The sequence below is a fragment of the Sus scrofa genome, chromosome 15 (genome assembly GCF_054392235.1).
Source record: "Sus scrofa isolate SSC_HxYL_T2T_F1_AM1 chromosome 15, Sscrofa_HxYL_maternal_Yorkshire_Landrace_v2.0, whole genome shotgun sequence".
NCBI lineage: Eukaryota > Metazoa > Chordata > Mammalia > Artiodactyla > Suidae > Sus > Sus scrofa.
In genome coordinates, this window is record NC_139397.1 from 120980893 (window position 1) to 121002327 (window position 21435).

General features: G+C 37.7%; 1 protein-coding gene across 13 annotated transcripts in view; it reads left to right on the forward strand.

The window, feature by feature from the left end:
- NBEAL1 (neurobeachin like 1) overlaps window positions 1-21435 on the forward strand; it is a 170664-nt gene that overhangs the window by 88804 nt on the left and 60425 nt on the right. For all 13 annotated transcript variants that reach the window (XR_014828954.1, XM_021075105.2, XM_084998428.1 and 10 more), the window contains 8 exons: window positions 395-554; window positions 3409-3497; window positions 5359-5934; window positions 6276-6451; window positions 7414-7567; window positions 7859-7987; window positions 17936-18241; window positions 18333-18482. Coding sequence is in view for 12 of the 13 variants with exons in the window: in XM_021075105.2 (XP_020930764.2) it covers window positions 395-554; window positions 3409-3497; window positions 5359-5934; window positions 6276-6451; window positions 7414-7567; window positions 7859-7987; window positions 17936-18241; window positions 18333-18482 (1740 nt within the window). In the remaining variant the exon portion in view is untranslated. The remainder of the gene's footprint in view (window positions 1-394; window positions 555-3408; window positions 3498-5358; window positions 5935-6275; window positions 6452-7413; window positions 7568-7858; window positions 7988-17935; window positions 18242-18332; window positions 18483-21435) is intronic.

Genomic DNA, 21435 nt, shown 5'->3' on the forward strand with positions numbered 1-21435 from the left:
AATTTCAGTGGAAAAATTCACTTTGTTATAACATCTTCCATGTAAAGCCTCTCATTCCCCCTTTTGACTTATGGTGGGTCTGTGTGGCCAACCTTATTTAGCACCCACTCTTTGCCAGGCACTAAACCCTTTTCATATATTAGTTTATGTAGTCCTTTGCAACAACTTTATAAAGTGGATATTATTATCATCATCCTCATTTTATAGATAAACCAAAGCCGAGAAATTAATAGCATGTCAAAGGATGTCGAACATATTTTATTAAACTGCCCAGAATATTCCGAACTTTGAGCTTTGGCTAAAGTCACCCACTTTGACTTTTCAATTAAAAAAATTAGGGAAGTCTGTCATTTAGTTTTCTGTATTGCAATGAGTGTATTACTGTTGTGGCCAGGTTATGGAACAGATGTTGAAATGCACAAATGTTTATGAACGAAGTAAACAACGTATCCGACTCAGAGAAGTTGGCTACTCAGGATTGGGGCTCCTTCTTAATGAAGCACCTGTTAATACTTCTCTCATTAAAAGCCTCACCAATCAAATCATAAATACAGGTATGACTATGGCTAAAAATAATGCATTTGAGAAATTTTCTTCATAGTAGTATAATTCTATTTGATGGCTCTCATTTTTTTCCCTAAGGTTTTTTTTCCCCTCCTCCTTCAGATTGCTTTTGCCTTTTCTTTTCCTTCTTCTTCTTTTTTTTTTGTCTTTTTAGGGCCGCACCACCCATGGTATATGGAAGTTCCCATGCTAGGGGTCAAATCAAAGCTGTAGCCACTGTCCTATGCCACAGCCACAGCAACACCAGATCCAAGCCACATCTATGACCTACACCACAGCTCACTGCAATGCCGGATTCTTAACCCACTCAGCGAGGCCAGGGATTGAACCTGCATCCTCATATATACGAGTCAGATTTGTTTCTGCTGAGCCAAGATGGGAACTCCCAGATTGCTTTTTAAAATTAACTGTCACCTGACTAGCAGGGCTTTCCTTGAGTATTTATTTATTTAATTCATGGGGGCTGCAAGTTCAGCATATGGAAGTTCCCAGGCTAAGTGGCAAATTGGAGCTGCAGAACAGTTATTTAGAGTTTATTCAGGAAGACATCAGACATTCTAAGCCTATTGTCTTTGTAAAATTTGAAGATATCTATTAGTCTTACTTAAAATTAAACAGCTATTTCCGCATTTTTATAACTATTACCCACAGTTCTTTCTTTGAGAGAGAAGAAAACTGGCGAAATCACACTTCCTGATTTCAGACTGCATGACACTATAGTAATGAAAACAGTTTGCTGCAGTGTTCATAAAAGTAGATACATAAACAAATGGTAGAAAATCAAGAGCCCAGAAATAAAACTATGAATATACAGTCAGCTAATATTTGATGTGAAGTCCAAGAATACTCAATGGGGAAAGATAGTCTCTTCAGTAAATGTTGTAAAAATGTTGTAAATGTTGTAAAAATGTTGGGAAAACTAGATACCTAGTTGCAAAAGAATGAAAATGAATCTCTACCTTATGTCACCCATAAAAATTAATTCAAATGGATTAAAGATTTAAATGTAATAACTGAGCTGAAAAACTACTAGAAGAAAATATGTGATCCAAGCTTCTTGACATTGGTCTTAGTAATGATTTTTTTGGATATGACACCAAAAACATAAACAGCAAAAGTCAAAATAAACTGTGGGACTAAATCAAACTAAAAAACTTGTTCACAGCAAAATAAGCCATCAACAGAATGAAAAGTCAACCTAGGAAATAGGAAAAAATATTTACGAATCAAATCTAATAAGGGTTAGTATTCAAAATATATAAGGAAATCGTACAATTTAATAGTAAAAAATCCAGTTAAAATCTGAGCAAAAGATCTAAATAGACATTTTCCCAAAGAATACATACTAATGGCCAACAGGTACATGAAAATGTGCTCAGCATCCTAATTATCAGAGAAATGAAAATTAAACAACACAGTGAGGTATCACCTCCTACCTGTTAGGATGGCTGTTACCAAAGAGACAAGAGATAATAAGTGCTATTGAGGATGTGGAAAAAAAGGGAATCCTTATGTGCTGTTGATGGGAATGTAAACTGGTACAGCCACTATAGCAAACTGTACAGAGGTTTCTCAGAAAAGTAAAAATAAAACTACCATATTAATTCAGCAATCCCTTTTTTGGGTATATATATCCAAATGAAATGAAATAAAATTGTATCTCAATGGAGTTCCTGTTGTGGCGCAGTGGTTAACGAATCCGACTAGGAACAATGAGGTTGCAGGTTCTATCCCTGCCCTTGCTCAGTGGGGTGAAGATCCGGCGTTGCCGTGAGCTGTGGTGTAGGTTGCAGACGCGGCTCGGATCCCATGTTGCTGTGGCTCTGGCCTAGGCCGGTGGCTACAGCTCCAATTAGACCCCTAGCCTGGGAACCTCCATATGCCGTCAGAGCGGCCCAAGAAATAGCAAAAAGACAAGACAAAAAAAAAAAAAAAAAAAAAAAAAAAAAAAAAAAAAAAGTTGTATCTCACAATGCTGCCTTGGTTATTGCACCATCATTCACAATAACCAAAACATGGAAACAATCTTAGTGTCCATCAATGATGAATGGATTACAAAAATGTGGCATATGTTTGTGTGTGTGTATGGAATATTAGCCATAAAAAGAAGGAAATCCTGCCATTTGCAACATTATGGAAAAACCTAGAGGGCATTCTGCTAAGTGAAATAAATCAGGCAGAGAAGGACAAATACTGTATGGTTTCACTTACATGTGAAATAAATTAAAAAAAAATTCTGAGAGTTCCTGTGTGGCTCACTGGATTAAGGATCCAGTATTGTCACTGCAGTGGCTCAGGTCACTGCTATGGTGCAGGTTTGATCCCTGGCCCAGGAACTTTCGCATGCTGTGGGTGCGGCCAAAAAAAATAAAAAAATACAAAAATACAGAAACAGAGTAGATTGGTAGTTGCCAGAGTTGGGGCAGTGGGGGACGTAGGTGAAGGTACAAAGGGTACAAGCTTCCAGTTATAAGTAGGTCCTAGGGATTTAATATAGCATGATGACTATCATTAATCATGTTGTATTGTATACTTGAAAGTTACTGAGAGAGCAGATGTCCTCAACACAAAAAGAAATACAGTAACTTGTGAGGTAATATGTGTTAACTAACTTATTGTATAATCATTTCCCTGTATATACATGTATCAAGTCATCATGTTTTATGTCTTAAACAATGTTTGATGTCAATTATGTCTTAATAAAACTGGGGGGAAAATAAAAGGTATGTGTTGTTTACAGTAGAAAATAAAAATGAAGCCATTATTGTAGTATATAACTATTACCACAGTTCTTCTCTGGTTATGTTTAGTATTTAATTTTAACTGTCTTTTTTCCTGTCATAGATCCTGCTATTAATTTCAAAGATCTGTTATCTGTGGTATATATATCTCACAGAGCATGTGTAAATGTCAGAGTGGTCATCTGCAGAAAGGTTAGTAAACTTTAAAGATAGACGTGTAACACAGCAGCATCGTTAACTGAATAGCTTTTAGATCGAGTATTTTGCACCAGATATATATTTTATATCTCTTACATGATATAATTTTATAGTTTCCCTTTTTGAGGTGAATTAGCTTCATTCATCATAAGAAATCAGGATATAAATTTGTTCTTAGCCATACATGGGCTCCTGGAATTATGTCCTTTTCAGAGTCAGAAAAATATTACCAGACAGGAGTTCCCATTGTGGCTCAGCCGCTTACTAACCTGACTAGTATCCATGAGGATGTGGGCTAGTCCCTGGCCTCGCTCAGTGGCTTAAGGATCTGGCATTGCCATGAGCTGCTGTGTAGGTCACAGATGCAGCTTGGATCTGTGTGGCTGTGGCTGTTGCATAGGCCTGCAGCTGCAGCTCTGATTCGACCCTTAGCCTGGTAACTTCCACATGCCGCAGGTGCTGCCCTAAAAAAGAGTAAAAAAAAAAAAAAAAAAAAAAAGAAAAGAAAAAAGAAAAAGAAAAGAAAAAAAAAAACATATGTATATAAAATAGGAGAACATTTCTTTGTTAAGCACCTTCAGAAAGTTTCCTGGTGTCCTAGTTTTATGGATCCCATGTTGTCACTTCTGTGGCTCCAGTTCTGACCCTGAGTCCAGGGACTTGTGCATGCCATGGACACAGCAAAAAAAGAAAGAAAGAAAAAAGAAAAAACACACCTTCAGGAGTTACTGCTGTGGTGGAGCGGGTTAGGAATCCAACTACAGCAGCTTGGCTCCCTGCAGAGGTGCAGGTTTGATCCTTGGCTAGCACAGTAGGTTAAAGGATCTGGTGTTGATGCAGCTGCAGCTCAGATTCAGTCCCTGGTGCAGAAACTTGCAGGTGCTGTGGGTGTGACCATAAAAATAAAGGGAGGGGGGATCAGATCCCTAAATACTTTCTTCAATTCCATATAGCCATAATGAAGACTGACTGAAAGGTTATCCTCTGGAGAAGGTAAAATAGAGAAAGTCTGCATTGCATTGGTTTTTGTAGTATGGAGCTACTGAAACGGTATTAAATGAATGTATAATATAATCCATCATAATGGAAATAGTTTTCTGGAAGTAAAGCTCAGTTTTTGTTTGTATGATATAGAGTTAATGAAAAAAAATGTTTCTTGCTAAAGCAACTGTTAACTTTGCCTGGAGGGAAAATGAGATAGGAAAAAAATTATTCTTAGAGTACCTAGATTCTATCAGAGTGTTGTGTTGCCCTAAATGTAGTGCCAGAACTGTGCCTGGCACCTAATAGACATTCGGTATTTGCTAAACAAACGTAGTAGACTCATGGAAAGTATTTAGTTAAGAGGATGTAACTTTACTACATTTTCCATGTACCTCAATTCTATTTATATATCTTCTCTGAACAAATTAATAACATGAGTGTGTTGACATGTGGAAGCTCATTTTATTGTTTTTCCTTTTTTATCTTTCATCAAATATTCAAGTAGATCCCTACTGTATATCTACAATGAATAATATGAAGATTAGTTAAAAACACAATGTCTGCCCTCCAAGTAGTTTCCAGTCCAGTTAAGGACCTAATGTTTTGAAAGTGTATCCTTCCAAAGTGTCTTATTACATTACTTTGTCGTTAAAGTAACTGAAAAGAAACCTTTTGGTTTGGCTGCGCCAGTGGCATGCAGAAGTTCCTGGGCCAGAGATGGAACCTGTGTCACAGCAGCGACCCGAATCACAACAGTGATGATGCCAGACCCTTCACCCACTGTGCCACAAGGAACTCCAAAAAGAAACTGTTTTTGATATAAAGTACTATATACTTTTTGACATATCTTGTATTCTTAATCTCTTTGCAGATTTTACAGACCTTACAGTCTCAGCCAGATGCAGCACATCAAATATCTCAACAAGTGGGCTGGCAAGACACTTTAGTTAGGCTTTTTTTAAAAGCAAATTTCGAAAATGGAAATACTCCTCATAAGCACATTAGGACTATTTTAATGAAAGACAGTGATAAAAATATAGCAACTGAAGATATCAAGAGGAGCTTTGATGAAAAGACAGATGAGGAAAAAATCAGCTCTTTTGCCTCAGCTCATGTGTCCTCAGATCAGTGGAGTTTGGAGGATAGACATTCTCTAGACTCTAACACACCATTATTTCAAGAAGATAGCTCTGTGGGAGAATTGTCCTTCAAATCAGAGAATCAAGAAGAGTTCTGGCACAGTAACCCTTCACATTTGAGTTTAGATCTCAGTGGCATTGATTCCTATGAACTGAGTGATAGTGGAAGTCAAATGCCAGACAGCCTGCCTAGCACGCCATCCCCAATAGAGTCCGCCAAATCATTTTCTGTGCAGTCCAACAAAGAAAGCAGCGTCACAAATGATATGGGCTTTAGTGATGACTTCACTTTACTTGAAAGCCAAGAGGTAAAATTTCTTACTTCTCCAAATGTGACTTTTATTTTTAGATGTCTAACCTTAGAAATGTGTAATTGTTAGCAATTTCATATTTTATTCATATTCTAAATCTCATGATCTAAGATACTGGAAATCTAGAAGTAACAAAATTGTGCCTATCTTGAGAGCAAAACCAGCGTCTTATTCATCTGGCATGTCTGGGGTCTTTCTAGTAACTTCCAGGTTCACCCAGACACTTTATGTTAAATTATTACAATCTGTGTACCTGATGTTCTCATTATGTGCTTTTAACACCCCTCCCTCCAATAATTTCATATTAGTTTATCTTTTTTAAAAAACCTTTTTTATAGAGATGTGAAGAGGAGCTTCTTCAATTACTGACAACTATTTTGAATTATGTAATGTGCAAGGGACTAGAAAAGTCTGATGATGATACTTGGATTGAACGGGGACAGGTGTTTTCGGCACTGACTAAACCTGGAATATCCAGTGAGCTACTTCATCCTCCAGATGAAATAAAACTAATGTAAGTATGCGGTTGGTGATGTCCCCTGTTCTTTTGGAGTGAGCAGGAATCTAAAATACTATTAGTTGTCAAACATTTATTCACTATTCAGTGTGTGTATAGAGAGAGAAGGAGAAACTCTGTGCTTGGCTCATTTTCCTGTCTGTTGCCATGCTAGTGGCATCCGGGGAGAAATCCAGAACTAACCCCAGTGCGATGAGATTTAAACCTTACACTACTTTGAATTTAAATGATTATATACTCCTTGTTTAAGTTGTTTTCTGCTTTATTTAAGCGTTTGGTGTATTGTATTCTACAGTCGGGTCCAAATTTGGGTGTTTCCATGCAAAAGAAGGAAGTGGTGTTTTCATGAAAATGACTTCTCTAAAGCTTTGAGTTCCCTGCACATGTTAGAACACTGTAACAATAGCATACTAGAAGAGAATTAATTTTTTGTTTTTCTACAGGCTGGACTGTCTGTAAGGCATAAGGCTTTCTTCCCCAACATTCCCAATTTCAGTTTAAAGAAACTTTTAAGTATCTCATGGAGACTAACATGTGAATTATTTTTATAGCCTTTTTAACATCAAGTTAAACAGGTTAACTTTTACTTTACCTGTTAGTATTAGGTATATTAAAGATGGATACTCCAGTGGTGAGGATTCAGCACTTTTACTGCTGCAGCCTGAGTTCAGTCTGTGGTCTGGAAACTGATATCCCACAACAAGCCTTGCATGCCATGCCCAGCCCCCCTCCAAAAAAAAAAAAAAAAAGGAGAAAAATACTCCAGAGATGAAAAAGTTGCTTCATTGTTACTAAATTCCATTCACAGTATCTTATGATACCTGCCTATGATATTATCTTTGAAAATACACTACTGTTAATAAATAACTAGGTTTGTTGCCGTTTTTTGGGTTTTTTTTAATGACTTGCTATTTTTATAAATTTAAAATGGTTTTAAGAGGACTTTGTTTTATATTTAGTTTGCTACAGAAGATGTTAGAATGGGCAGTCACAGAAAACAGAGAAGCAAAAATTAATCCAGTAACTGCTGAAAATGCTTTGCGACTCATGCTGATTATACAGGACTTTCTGCAGTCAGAGGGACTAGTTAATTCAAACATGTGGACTGAGAAGGTGCAGTAATATCTCTTTGAAATTTTTGGGGGGGAGTGAAAGACTTTATTCAAACAGATATTTTGTATTCTCTCTTTTCAGAGCATTAATATTTAATCAGATGCAATAAACATGGATAAGATGTGATAGTCGCAAATTTTGTTAGCTGTTAGTAGGACAGTTCTTTTATTTTTTACCAACTGGACATGGAATTTGTTTTGAAATATTATGATTTGTGATGCTGTTGGGGAAAACTCATTAGTAGAGTAAAAATAGAATGTTTTTATTTTCTCAATTTTTCTTTTATGTTAGCTTTTAGAGGATATGATGCTGCTCTTTGACAGTCTGTCAGTTTGGTATTCTGAAAGTCCAGTTTGGGTGAAACTCTCTCAGATTCAGATCCAGTTGCTTCTAGGATTCATTGGAAGGGGTAATTTGCAGGTTTGTCACTTCTTTTACATTATTTACTTGCATGTGACGTAGGAATTTGTATAATAACTGAATGGCAGTATGTTTTCAGATTTCAGTTTTGAAAATTAGTTTCAGAAATACCATGATTTAACACATTTCAATTTTGTGAGTTTAGAAGGAAACATGAGAGGCAGATAATTGATTATTTTTCCTGATGTTTATGACCCAGTATAATTTAAGGTTTCCTTTTAGAGGATTTATATATAGCTTATATATCACATCATTTACATTTAGTGTACTGAGGAGCCATATAGCCTGCATAGAGTATTTATATGTGTGCAGTATAGGGCTTATATTTGTAGGATTTTTTTTTTTTTTTTTTTTTTTTTTTTTTTTTGCTTTTTAGGCCTGTATCCACGACATATGGAGGTTCCCAGGCTAGGGGTCTAATGGGAGCTATAGCTGCCTGCCTACGCCACAGCCACAGCAATGCCAGATTCAAGCTGTGTCTGCGACCTATAGCATAGCTCACAGCAACACTGGATCCGTAACCCACTGAGCGAGGCGAGGCCAAGGATCAAACCTGCAACCTCATGGTTCCTAGTGGAATGCGCACCATGATGGGAACTCCAGGAAATTTATTTTTTAAATTGTTCGTATCAAAGTCTTTTTCTGTACTTTACTAACCCACTAATTCAGTTTTGCATTTTATATCACTTTTTGATTCATTAAATACTTATGAACACCTACCAACTGTTAACATTGTGCTAAGTTTCTGTAATAAGGATAAATAAAATATAGGCTTGTGGAGTATTTATTTCTAATTTATTTGTTTATTATGTTGTAAAACTTTTCTTTTTAATTAAAAAGAATACTATAACCAAACACCTATTACAGTTTAAATTTTTAAAAAATTACTCTGGAGTTCCCATTGTGGTGCAGTGGAAATGAATCTGACTAGGATCCATGAGGACGCAGGTCAATCCCTGGCCTCACTCAGTGGGTTAAGGATCTGGCATTGCCACAAGCTGTGGTGTAGGTTGCAGACACGGCTTGGATCTGGTATTGCTGCAGCTGTGGTATAAGCCCGCAGCTGTCGGTCTGATTTGACCCCTAGCCTGGGAACTTCTATATGCCACTGTTATGGCCCTAAAAAGACAAAAGGCAAATGAATAAATAAATAAAAATTATTTCTATTTTTAATTAAAAAATTTTTAACTTTGGAAAAGTTCAATGCAGATTTTAGTCTGTCATCTTTCTGTTTACAATGGATGCTTATGATTACCTTGGTTGGATTAGCCATAACACTATCCCATGGCTATTTACCTGACCCCTTTATTTTCTTTTGATACTGATATTTTTAAATACCTAGGGCATGGGGGTTGGAGTGGGGATAATTTCTAATATACATAAACTTGATGTATTATTGATAAGAATGTGAGGATGTTAAAATATTATAAAGATGTCCTGTTTTAGGAGTTCCCGTCGTGGCGCAGTGGTTAACGAATCCGACTAGGAACCATGAGATTGCGGGTTCGGTCCCTGCCCTTGCTTTAGTGGGTTAACAATCCAGCGTTGCCGTAAGCTGTGGTGTAGGTTGCAGACGCGGCTCGGATCCTGCGTTGCTGTGGCTCTGGCGTAGGCCGGCGGCTACAGCTCCGATTAGACCCCTAGCCTGGGAACCTCCATATGCCGCAGAAGCGGCCCAAAGAAATAGCAAAAAGACAAAAAAAAAAAAAAAAAAAAAAAAAAAAAAAAAAAGATGTCCTGTTTTAAAAAGGCCATACTTTTTAATAGCAAAAAAGAAGAAAACATGCTCATGTGGAAACTACACAAAAAACATCAAGAGAAAAAAATAAAACATCTACCATCTCATAGCCTAAGAAAAAACAACTGTAAATATTTCAGTTTGTGTGTGTGTGCTTTTTAGGGCCGAACCTGAAGCACATGGAAGTTCCCGGGCCAGGGGTCCAACTGGAACTACAGCTGCCAGCCCACACCACAGCTACAGCAATGCCAGATCTGAACTGTGTCTGCGACCTACACCACACCTCACGGCAATGCCAGATCTATAACCCACTAAGTGAGGCCAGGGATCAAACTTGCAACCTCATGGTTCTAGTTGGATTCATTTCCGCTCTACCACTGTGGGAACACCTCAATATTTATATATACATATTTTTTTCAGATGATTAAAGCCATCACATATTTTGAATTTTTCTTTTACTTTTTTGGACTGTACCTGTAGGATATTGAAGTTCCCAGGCTAGAGATTGAATCAGAACTACAGCTGCCAGCCTACACCACAGCCACAGCAATACCAGATCTGAGCTACGTTCGCAACCTACACCTCAGCTTGTGGCACTGCCGGATTCTTAACCCACTGAGTGAGGCCAGCAACTGAACCCACATCCTCATGGATACTAGTTGGGTTCTCAACCCACTGAACCACAATGGGAATTCCTATTTTGATAATTTTGTGTTCATTTTTATTTTCCTTACAATCATATCAAACTCATTTCCCCATGTTGCTGACTTTTTAAAGATAGCGTTTTGTTTGGTTTTTTAGAAGTAAAGATAGTGTTCTTTTCCTGTAATTGTAAAAGTAACATGTTTATTGTGGGAAACATAGAAAATGCAGAAAAGACGTTCTGATATATGAATGGGGAAAGTTTGAATTGAGTGGGTTTTAGATACAGTTTGAAAATACATGAAATAGGAGTTCCCATTGTGGTGCGGTGGAGACAAATCCGACTAGGAACCATGAGGTTGCGGGTTCGATCCCTGGCCTCGCTCAGTGGGTTAAGGTTCTGCCATTGCCATGAGCTGTGGTGTAGGTTGCAAATGCGGCTTGGATCTGGCATTGCTGTGGCTGTGGTGTAGACTGGCAGCTACAGTTCTGATTAGATCTCTAGCCTGGGAACCTCCATATGCCACGGGTGCAGCCCTAAAAAGCCAAAAAAAAAAAAAAGAAAATATATGAAATAAAGGAATTCCCATCATGGCATAGAGGAAACAGATCCTACTAGGAACCATGAGGTTGCATGTTCAATCCCTGGCCTCAATCCAGTGGGTTGAGGATCCGGCATTGCCATGAGCTATGGTATAGGTCGCAGACAAGGATCAGATGTGGAGTTGCTGTGGCTGTGGCATAGACTGACAGCTGTAGCTCTGAATGGACCGCTGGCCTGGGAACCTCCATGTGCCACAGGTGCGACCCTGAAGACCAAAACAATAAAATAAATATATATTTTTTTAAGTTACAAAAAAAGAAAATATATGAAATAAAACCTTTAAAAATTATTGTATTCTTTGTCTAATAATTGTACTCTAAAACTATATTCTGAGGTAGTAATCTAAAATACCAATCTTTCACACATAGATATTCATTATAGTATTCTTTTATTTTCCATCTAGAACTAGAACACAGATAACTTTTGGCTTTTTTATTAATACTAGCCCAGTGGCTTTCAAAGCCTTTGCAGCTAGCATGCCAGGTAGTTATTTGTTTTAGTTATTAGGACTCTATTTTGTTCCATGCATAGTCACCCTCAGTGTTTTTCTTTTTTGGTGAGATTTCCCTGAATAAAATGTCTTTTTGATTAATTTGTTCATTATTAAGTATCCAGCACCTATCTCAAGGTAGGACTCTATGAATACTTTTTTTTTTTTTTTTTTTTTTTTTTTTTTGTCTTTTTTGCTATTTCTTGGGCCGCTCCCGCGGCATATGGAGGTTCCCAGGCTAGGGGTCGAATCGGAGCTGTAGCCACCGGCCTATGCCAGAGCCACAGCAACGCGGGATCCGAGCCGCGTCTGCAACCCACACCACAGCTCACGGCAACACCGGATCGTTAACCCACTGAGCAAGGGCAGGGACCGAACCCGCAACCTCATGGTTCCTAGTCGGATTCGTTAACCACTGCACCACAACGGGAACTCCTATGAATACTTATTAAATAAAGACTACAGCATCTACGGATAAGACCAAACCTCTACACCAGTAGTTAGTAACCTAAAACATTTCTCACTAGCTAGTTGTTTAATTCCATTCTCTCAGGAATAAAAGCATATTTCCCTGAGGTTGTACATGTTAAAGGCTGGGAAAGGAACCCCTTTCCTTATAGGGGATTTAAATAGAGTTGCCTGCAGAATGAAGCTGGCTAGCAAATTTGTTTGGCATATACATGTTACTTAATTGCCAGCATTTAAATACTGGGTGATTTCCCATAAATGCCATGATTTCTGAGCTTGTCTTTAAAGCAGGGTAGAGTGGTTATTGATTTATTTAGTCACTGTTTTGTCAGACTTTCTACTCCCCTAATTGTCTTAGATTAGCCAGTGATTCAAATCACTAATTGCATGTGAAATTACCTAAAGGATCACCTTTTTATTTTTTATTTTTATTTTTTGCCTTTTGTCTTTTTAGGGCCATACCTGCAGCTTATGAAGGTTCCCAGGCTATGGGTCAAATCGGAGCCACAGCAATGCAGGATCCGAGCATGTCTGTGACTTACACCACAGCTCATGGCCACTCCAGATCTTAACCCATTGAGCAAGGCCAGAGATTGAACCTGCGTCCTCATGGATTCTAGTCAGGTTTGTTGACCACTGAGCCACAATGGGAACTCTAGAATCGTCTTTTTAAAACTACCTTTTTGTGGGGCATCAATCATAGTAATTAAATCAGAATGAGGAAAGTAGGATATCAGTATTTGCTACTATTTCTCAGGTGACCCTAATGTGATACTCTTTAAAATGTGAGGGCCTAGGGAATCATGTCTCTGTGCGGTGTGTGTGTGTGTGTGTGTGTGTGTGCGTGTGCGTGTGCGTGTGTGTGTGTGTGTGTGTATCCATCTAAAGTCAAGGCAATGGTAAGTAAATACTTTTGTATTCATTAAAAGTATCTTTACACTGGAATTCCTGCTGTGGCGCAATGGGGTCAGCGACGTCTCTGCAGCACCAGGATGTAGGTTTGATCCCTGGCCTGGCACAGTGGGTTAAAGGATCCAATGTTGCTACAGCTGCAGCATGTGTAGATCTCAAATATGGCTGGGATCTGATCCCTGGCCTGGAACTCCATATGCCATGGGGCCACCAAAAAAGAAAAAAAAAGTATCCTTATACTTTTAAAATTTTAAATATACATGCAAACCTAAGGTTTATTTACTTCTGTGATGCTAAGTTAAAAACAAAGCACTGATATTTAACTTTTCATATAAGCAGTATTTTTTAAAACACATAGCAAAAAAGCTATTAGTGTTGGTATTCCCTAGATAGTGAGATTTCATGACCTTTTGTCTCACATTTGTTAGCCTCTGTTGGATTGATTGATTGAGTTTGGTGTCCCTGGGCGGGCATGAAGCTTCTATTGGATTTAAACAGCTTTAGTTATATTCAAAGACTAAAGTGAAGGGGTTTGGAGAAAATCTGAGGTGGTTGAAAAGCTTGACTAGTATAACCTTAGTTAAAAGCAGAAAAGTTAAAGTTTTGAGCCATCTTAGAGATGGAGATTGTTTCCTCTAATGCTGTTTGCTTCTTGAAGTCTTGCGTGGAAATACTGCCTTAGGTCCCTTATTGTTGCCTTGGCCTACAAAGACCTGTGCGTGCTACTCAGATCAGTTTTTGGCACACATACTGTCTTGAAGTAATGTCAGATTCTAATACTTTTTTTTCCCTCTGGCTTTATTTTGAAAGTAATATCCAAAATTGAGGTATAGGGTTAAGGGAAAAGGAAGCACTTTATAGTATTTGTCTGATTGTGGCTTCCATCTTTCTCTAGTCCAGACAAGAAGAGGCCCCTTCATGACCTAATTTTACTGTCTATATTGGAGTTTAAGGCCAAAGCTTAAGAGTAATATAGAGTATTCTCTTGTCTGGGTTTGTGCCCTGAAAATGTACTTTCCTTGGGAACTTTAAGGGTAGTTAGATTTCTCATCAGGGACTGTATCCTCTCTGTACTGTCTTTTATGTGTAAGAATGCTTTTGATTTCAAGTAACAGATATAGCAGTGCAAACTGACTTAGTTAAGATTCATATAGTTAAAAATTCCATATTTAAGATGAGCTTAAGGCATGATTCAGTCAAGGCTCCAGTTCCATTTATTTGCTATTCTCACATGATTACTCTCCATTATGTGTCAGCCTGTCTTAAGCTGGCAGCCCTTATTGTCACAAAATGACTGCCATTAGCAATTGAGTCTACCGGCTTCCTTGTTCATATCCAGATAAAAAGAGTGCTTCTTCCTGTACTCATTTTCGTAAATGGTTCTTCAAGGATCTCTTGTGTTTCTTCCTCTCTTGTGAATAAAGACATTGGATGCTTTTGTAATGAATTACCTTTTTGAAGATGCATATATAGTGAACAGTTTTGGAAGATAGAGATCATGTCTCCTTTTAGGGGAAAAGGCAGGTTTGTTTATTGTCCAGTATAATAAAAATAGTATCTTCTTCCTAGGCACAGTTCAGGCACACTTACTACCCAGTATAAAAGATGTGGGTTCCCTGTGCTTGGGGTTCCTCTCCTATAATGTGCCCACTATGTGTGCAGGCATCACCTGGTACTGTTCATCTCTTACCATGGAATTACAGTTTGGGAAACAGGACAAATGCTGATATGGCTATTGCTAGTGCCATAGATCTGTGTCTCTGATGCAGGAGTCTCACTCTTCTGCTGGCATCTATGAAACTGGTAGGCTAACGTGTTAGCTTGGAGGTGAAGTAAAATCTGAGCCCTTTCACAGTTCTTAACAGTTACTGTATAAAAGTTCTGACCTTACACTAGGCTATCCCTGAATGAATCCATGTGACAAAAGCAGTGACATGAGTTGACTGAAAGATGAGCTACTTGAACCAGTCACTGTGGCAAGGAGTTGGCTATTTTGTTTGACATATCATTTAGGACCTACTATTAGAACTAGCGATGAGGTCATCTGCTATTCTTGCAAACTATAAGAAGGAATAGAGTGTGGATGTTAAGGTGATTAGTTATAAACCTTTTAACTTTTCTGTATATTCCAAATTAAACATGAGTTACCATTTATTTATTTAGGGCCGCACCTGTAGCATATGGAAGTTTCCAGGCTAGGGGTTGAATTGGAGCTGCAGCTGCTGGCCTATGCCACAGCCACAGTAACACGGGATCCAAGCCACATCTGTGACCTACACCACAGCTCACAGCAATGCCAGATTCTTTTTTTTTTTTAATTTTTTTTTTACAAAATAAAATACATATATTTAAACACAGTTACATTCACACAGATTATTATATCATGGATCTTAAGAAACAGATTAAGTGACTCCCTCTGGAGAAGTGGAATGGAAAATATGCTGAGACAAATAGGAAATTTATTCTATACTTTATCTCATGTTGTATGGCTTTCATATTTACTATTTAGTATTATCTATTACATTTCAATGTTTCTTTAAAAATTAGCATTATATTAAAATTGTGTATATTATGCAACTAAAATTTATAAAGAAGAAAGCCTTATATACCATTAAATATTTTTTTTTATTTTTTTTTTTTTATTTTGTCTTTTTGTTGTTGTTGTTATTGTTGCTATTTCTTGGGCCGCTCCCGCGGCATATGGAGGTTCCCAGGCTAGGGGTTGAATCGAAGCTGTAGCCACTGGCCTACGCCAGAGCCACAGCAACGCAGGATCCGAGCCGCGTCTGCGACCTACACCACAGCTCACGGCAACGCCGGATCATTAACCCACTGAGCAAGGGCAGGGACCGAACCCGCAACCTCATGGTTCCTAGTCGGATTCGTTAACCACTGCGCCACGACGGGAACTCACCCATTAAATATTTTATATAGCATAATAAAAAGAATAACTTCACTGGTAAGAATAACAAAAATAATACACCTGAAAATAAGTAAATATAAAATTCATAAATTGGTTAAAAAAACAGTGTAACTATATAACTGTGTCCTCACAATTTGTTACATCTTATTGATTCGTCAATACAGGCATTACACCATTCTAGGTGATGTGATAAACAAGACATTGTAGACCTTACATTGTACCATGAAGAGAAATGGTTATTAATAATACAATTGTAGAACTATATTATTTAATTGTACAGTTGCATTATTTAATTATAATTTATCATAAATTCTTTGATGGAGAGGAAATCAGAATCAGATCTAAGAAGACTTCAGCATTCCAAGAATGATGTCAAATGACCCCCTTCATGGTGGATTATGCACTTATTTACTATGAGATATATTTCTTCTCCAGAGATTCCTTGTTTGTGTATCAACTGTAGATTTTTGGTTTGCAGTTATTCTGAAGTTTTGATTTAAGAGTCTATATGAGATTGTTTTAAGTTGTTGGTCTCTTAATTGCAAAGTTCATTCCAGTGTCCAGCATTTGTACCCACCTCTTCTCATGATTTCTGATTTTGGTGGTATAATTGTGCATGGATGATTTCGTATCTTTACTGTATATATACCTTTACTGGTGAGCCTTGTCGTTTTTGAAATTTTTGTTTCCTGTTGCTGTCTTTTCTTTTCTGCTTAGAGAAGTTCCTTTAGGATTTGTCATAAGGCTGGTTTAGTGTTGCTGAATTCTCTCAACTTTTGCTTATCTGTGAAGGTTTTGATTTCTCCTTCAAGTCTGAATGGGAGCTTTGCTGGGTAAAATAATCTTGGTTGGAGCTTTTTTCCTTTCATCACGTTAAGTATATCATGCCACTCCCTTCTGGCCTGCAGAGTTTCTGCTGAAAAATCTGCCGATAACCTTATTGCGGTTCCCTTGTATGTTACTTGTTTCTTTTCCCTAGCTGCTTTCAAGATTTTCTCTTTGTCTTTAATTTTGGTCAGTTTGATTAATATGTGTCTTGGTGTATTCCTCCTTGGGTTTATTTATATGGTTCTCATTGTGCTTCCTGGATTTGAGTGAGTGGTTCCTTTCCTATGTTAGGGAAGTTTTTGGCTATTACCTCATGGAATATTTTTCCTATCCCCTTCTCCCTCTCTTCTCCTTCTGGCACCCCTTTAATTATGGATGTTGGTGCGTTTCACCAGAGTTCTCTGAGACTCTCTTCAATTGTTTTCAATCTTTTTTCTCTTTTCTGTTCTGCATCCATAATTTCCACTAATCTGTCCTCCACCTCGCTTATTCGTTCTTCTGCCTCCTGTATTCTGCTGTTAGCTGCTTCTAGTGAATTTTTTATTTCAGTGGTTGTATTTTGCATCTTTTCTTGTTTAAGTTTTACATCTTGTATCTCTTTGGTCAGTGTTTCCTGTAAGTTATCCATCTTTGCCTCCAGTTTATTTCCAATGTCTTGCATCATCTTCCACATCAACAATCTAAAGTCTTTTTCCTGGAGGCTGAGAATCTCCTCGTCACTTAGCTGATTTTCTGGGGTTTTTCCTTTCTCCCTCATCTGAGTTATAGTTCTGTGTATTTTCATTTTTATAGGTTTTTGGTGTGGTGACCTATTTCCAGATAATAGGTTTGTGGCCTCTCTTACTTTTGGTGTCTGCCCCCCTTGTAGTAATGCCAGATTCTTAACCCACTAAGTTAGGCCAGGGATTGAACCCACATTCTCATAGATACTAGTTGAGTTTTTAACCTGCTGAGCCACAATGGGAACTTCCACTTTTATAATTTTATTTATTATTATTAATTTTTTTTGTCTTTTTGTCTTTTTAGGGCCACACCTACAGCATATGGAGGTTCCCAGGCTAGGGATCCAATTGGAGCTGTTGCTGCCAGCCTTCACCAGAGCCACAGCAATGCCAGATCCAAGCAACATCTGTGACCTACACCATGGCTCATGGCAACACTGGATCCTTTACCCACTGTGCAAGGCCAGGGATTGAACCCACAGCCTCATGGTTCCTAGTCAGATTCGTTTCCACTGTGCCGTGGTGGGAACTCCTATAATTTATTTTTAAAAATAACTTCAAGAAGAACCAAAGAATTTATCTATTGCTAAATATCTGCTTTATTTTACTATTTTCCTCTAGGTTTGTGCAATGGCATCAGCTAAGCTAAACACCCTTCTTCAGACAAAAGTGATTGAGAATCAGGATGAAGCATGCTACATTTTAGGGAAGCTGGAACATGTTCTAAGACAGTCAATCAAGGAACAGACTGAAATATACTCATTTCTGATTCCCCTGGTCCGTACCCTGGTTTCCAAAATTTATGAGCTTCTCTTCATGAACTTGCACCTGCCTTCTTTACCTTTTGCCAATGGTAGCTCTTCATTTTTTGAAGATTTTCAAGAATATTGCAGTTCAAATGAATGGCAAGTTTACATTGAAAAATATGTAAGTTTTATCTGTGTTGAGTGAGATTTTTCTACTAAATTATCATTTTTAGAGAGGCATATCTTAAATTTTCCATGTTATTTTTTATAAGATTGTACCATATATGAAGCAGTATGAAACCCATACATTTTATGATGGTCATGAGAGCATGGCACTTTATTGGAAAGATTGTTATGAAGCCTTAATGGTGAATATGCATAAACGAGATCGGGAAGGAGGAGAAAGCAAGCTCAAGTTTCAGGTAAAAATTATTAAATGTTTTTAATACCTAGTTTTTAATGTTGATTTCAGGCATTTAATAGTCAAATGAGAATTTTGAATTCATTATTTCCTATTGTTTGTTTGAATATTATTTCAGAATTGGAAGAAAAACATTGATAAGTAAAAATTCTAAATTTAAAAATTAATATCAAAGTGTTTTATACATGTAAAAAGTCTGTTAAGCTGATAGTAGAAATCTCTAAGGCAGCTAAGTATATATCAGTGCTTAGAGAGATTTATACCACAAAATACTTATATTAAAAAAGAAGGGGGGGATTCCTTAGATTATAGAAACATCTCATACAGCTTTATACCAAAAAAAAACCCAATTAAAAAATGGTCAGAGGATCTAAACAGACATTCCTCCATAGAAGACAGATGGCCAAAAAATGTTCAACATCGCTAACTACAGAAATGCAGATCAAAAAAAAATACAACGAGGTATCTCCTCAGGCCAGTCAGAATGGCCATCAGCAAAAAGTCTACAAACCATAAATGCTGGGGAGGGTGTGGAGAAAAGGGAACCCTTCCATACTTTTGGTGGAAAGGTAAATTGGTGAAAACCACTATGGAAACAGTATGGAGGGTCCTCAAAAAACTAAAAATGGAACTATGATATGATCCAGCAATCCCATTCCTGGACACCTATCCAGAGAAAACCATAATTTGAAAAGATACATGCATCCCAGTGTTCATTGCTGCACTATTTGCAATATCCAAGACATGGAAGCAACCTTAATGTCCATCAACAGAGAAATGGATAAAGAAGATGTGGTACATATATTCAATGGAATATTCCTCAGCCATTAAAAAGAATGAAATAATGCCATTTGCAGCAACATGAATGGACCGAGAAATGATCATTCTATGTCAAGTAAGTCAGACAGAGAAAGACAAGTATCATATGAGATCACTAATATGTTAAATCTAATTTAAAAAACAATAGAAAAGAACTTAGGAAACAGAAACAGACTCAGAAATTTTGAAACCAAATTTTCGGTTCTCAGGGGGAAATGTGGAGGGGCTGGGGGGGCCTAAATTAGGGGGTTGGAATTGATACATACATGCTATTTTATATAAAATAGATAACAAGGACCTACTGTATAGCATAGGGAAATCTACTCAATACTCTGTTGTAATAACCTATATGGGAAAAGAATCTGAAAAGGGATGGACATATATATAACTGATTTACTTTGCTGTACACCTGAAACACGACTTTGTAATTCAGCTGTACTTCAATAAAATTTAAAATATAAATACATAAATGAATAAAAATTAAAAAGGCCATCAAATTAATGTTTGCACCCAGGAAACTGAAAAAAGACTGATCTACATTAGTTTTAAATAAGAAATTATTAAAGAGCAGAAAGCAATGAAGTTTGAAAGCAGAAAAACAGCAGAGAAAATATATGAAATCCAAATCTACTTCTTCAAAATACCAATAAAATTGATCAACTTCCAGAGTGCCCATTGTGGCTCAGCAGTAACAAACCCGACTAGTATCCATGAGAATGTGGGTTCGATCTCCAGCCTCGCTAGGTGGGTTAAGGATCTAGTGTCACCATCAGCTGTGGTGTAGGTCACAGACACAACTTGGATCCAGCATTACTATGGCTGTGGCGTAGGCCGACAGCTACAGCTCCAATTCAGTACCCTAGAATGGGAACTTCCATGTACCGTGGGTGTGGGCCCCCCACCCCCACAAAAAATTTGATCAACTTCTAGCCAAATTGAGAAAAAAAAAAAATGATTAACCTCAGAAATGAAAGGGGGGGGAGTTTCCATTTTGATGCAGCAGAAATGAATCCGACTAGGAACCATGAGGTTGTGGGTTTGATCCCTGGCCTCACTCCATGGGATCCGGTGTTGCCATGAGTTGTGGTGTGGGTCACAGACACGGCTCAGATCTGGTGTTGCTGTGGTACTGTAGACTGGCAGCTGTAGCTCCGATTTGACCCCTAGCCTGCGAGTCTCCATATGCCACGGTTCAGCCCTAAGAAGCGAAAAAAAAAAAAAAAAAAAGAAATGAAAATGGGGTGTCACTAATGACTTAACAGACATCAACACAAACCATCAATATAAACCAATCTGTGCTTTAAATAAGATGATTTAAATGAAAGGGATCAATTTCTTTTTTTTTAATGGCCACATTAAAAAAACTTCCAGCATATGGAAGTTGCTGGGCCAGAGACTGAATCTAAGCCACAGCTACAGTATACACTGCAGCTGCAGCAACACTGAATCCTTTAACCCATTGCACCAGGCCAGGGGTCAAACCTGTACCCTTGCAGCAACTGGAGCCCCTGAAGTTTGATTCTTAACCCACTGTACCACAGTGGGAACTCCAGATCAATTTCTTGACAAATACAAATTTCTAAAACTAATTCAAAAATAAGTAGATAACCTTGATTGTCCCCTATTAAAGGAATTGAATTTATAGTTAAATAAATATACCTTCTGAAAGGGAGAACTATAGGCCCAGGTGGTTTTACTGGCAAATTATACCAAATATTTATTGGAGAAACTATATCAATTACAATCTCTTTAGAAAATAAAAAAATGACATAACTTCCCAAGCCATTATATGAGGGCAATATTACCTTCACATTAAAACCATGCAAAAATAGTATCTACAAACCAGTATCCCTCAAGAACATAGGTGCAGATCAAATCCAGCAAGATATAAAAAATAAAGGAGTTCCCCCTATGGCTTAGTAGGTTAAGAACCTGACTGAAGTGGCTTGGGTTGCTCTAAAGGTGCAAGTTCAATCTCTAGCCTGGCACAGTGGGTTATGAAGGATCTAATGATGTCACGGGTGCAGCCATAAAGATAATTTGTTTTAAGTAAATCTGTGTGCTAAAACTAACAAAACACAGATGAAGCAAAGAAGACCAAATAAAAATTCATATTTTTATTACGTAACTTAGGT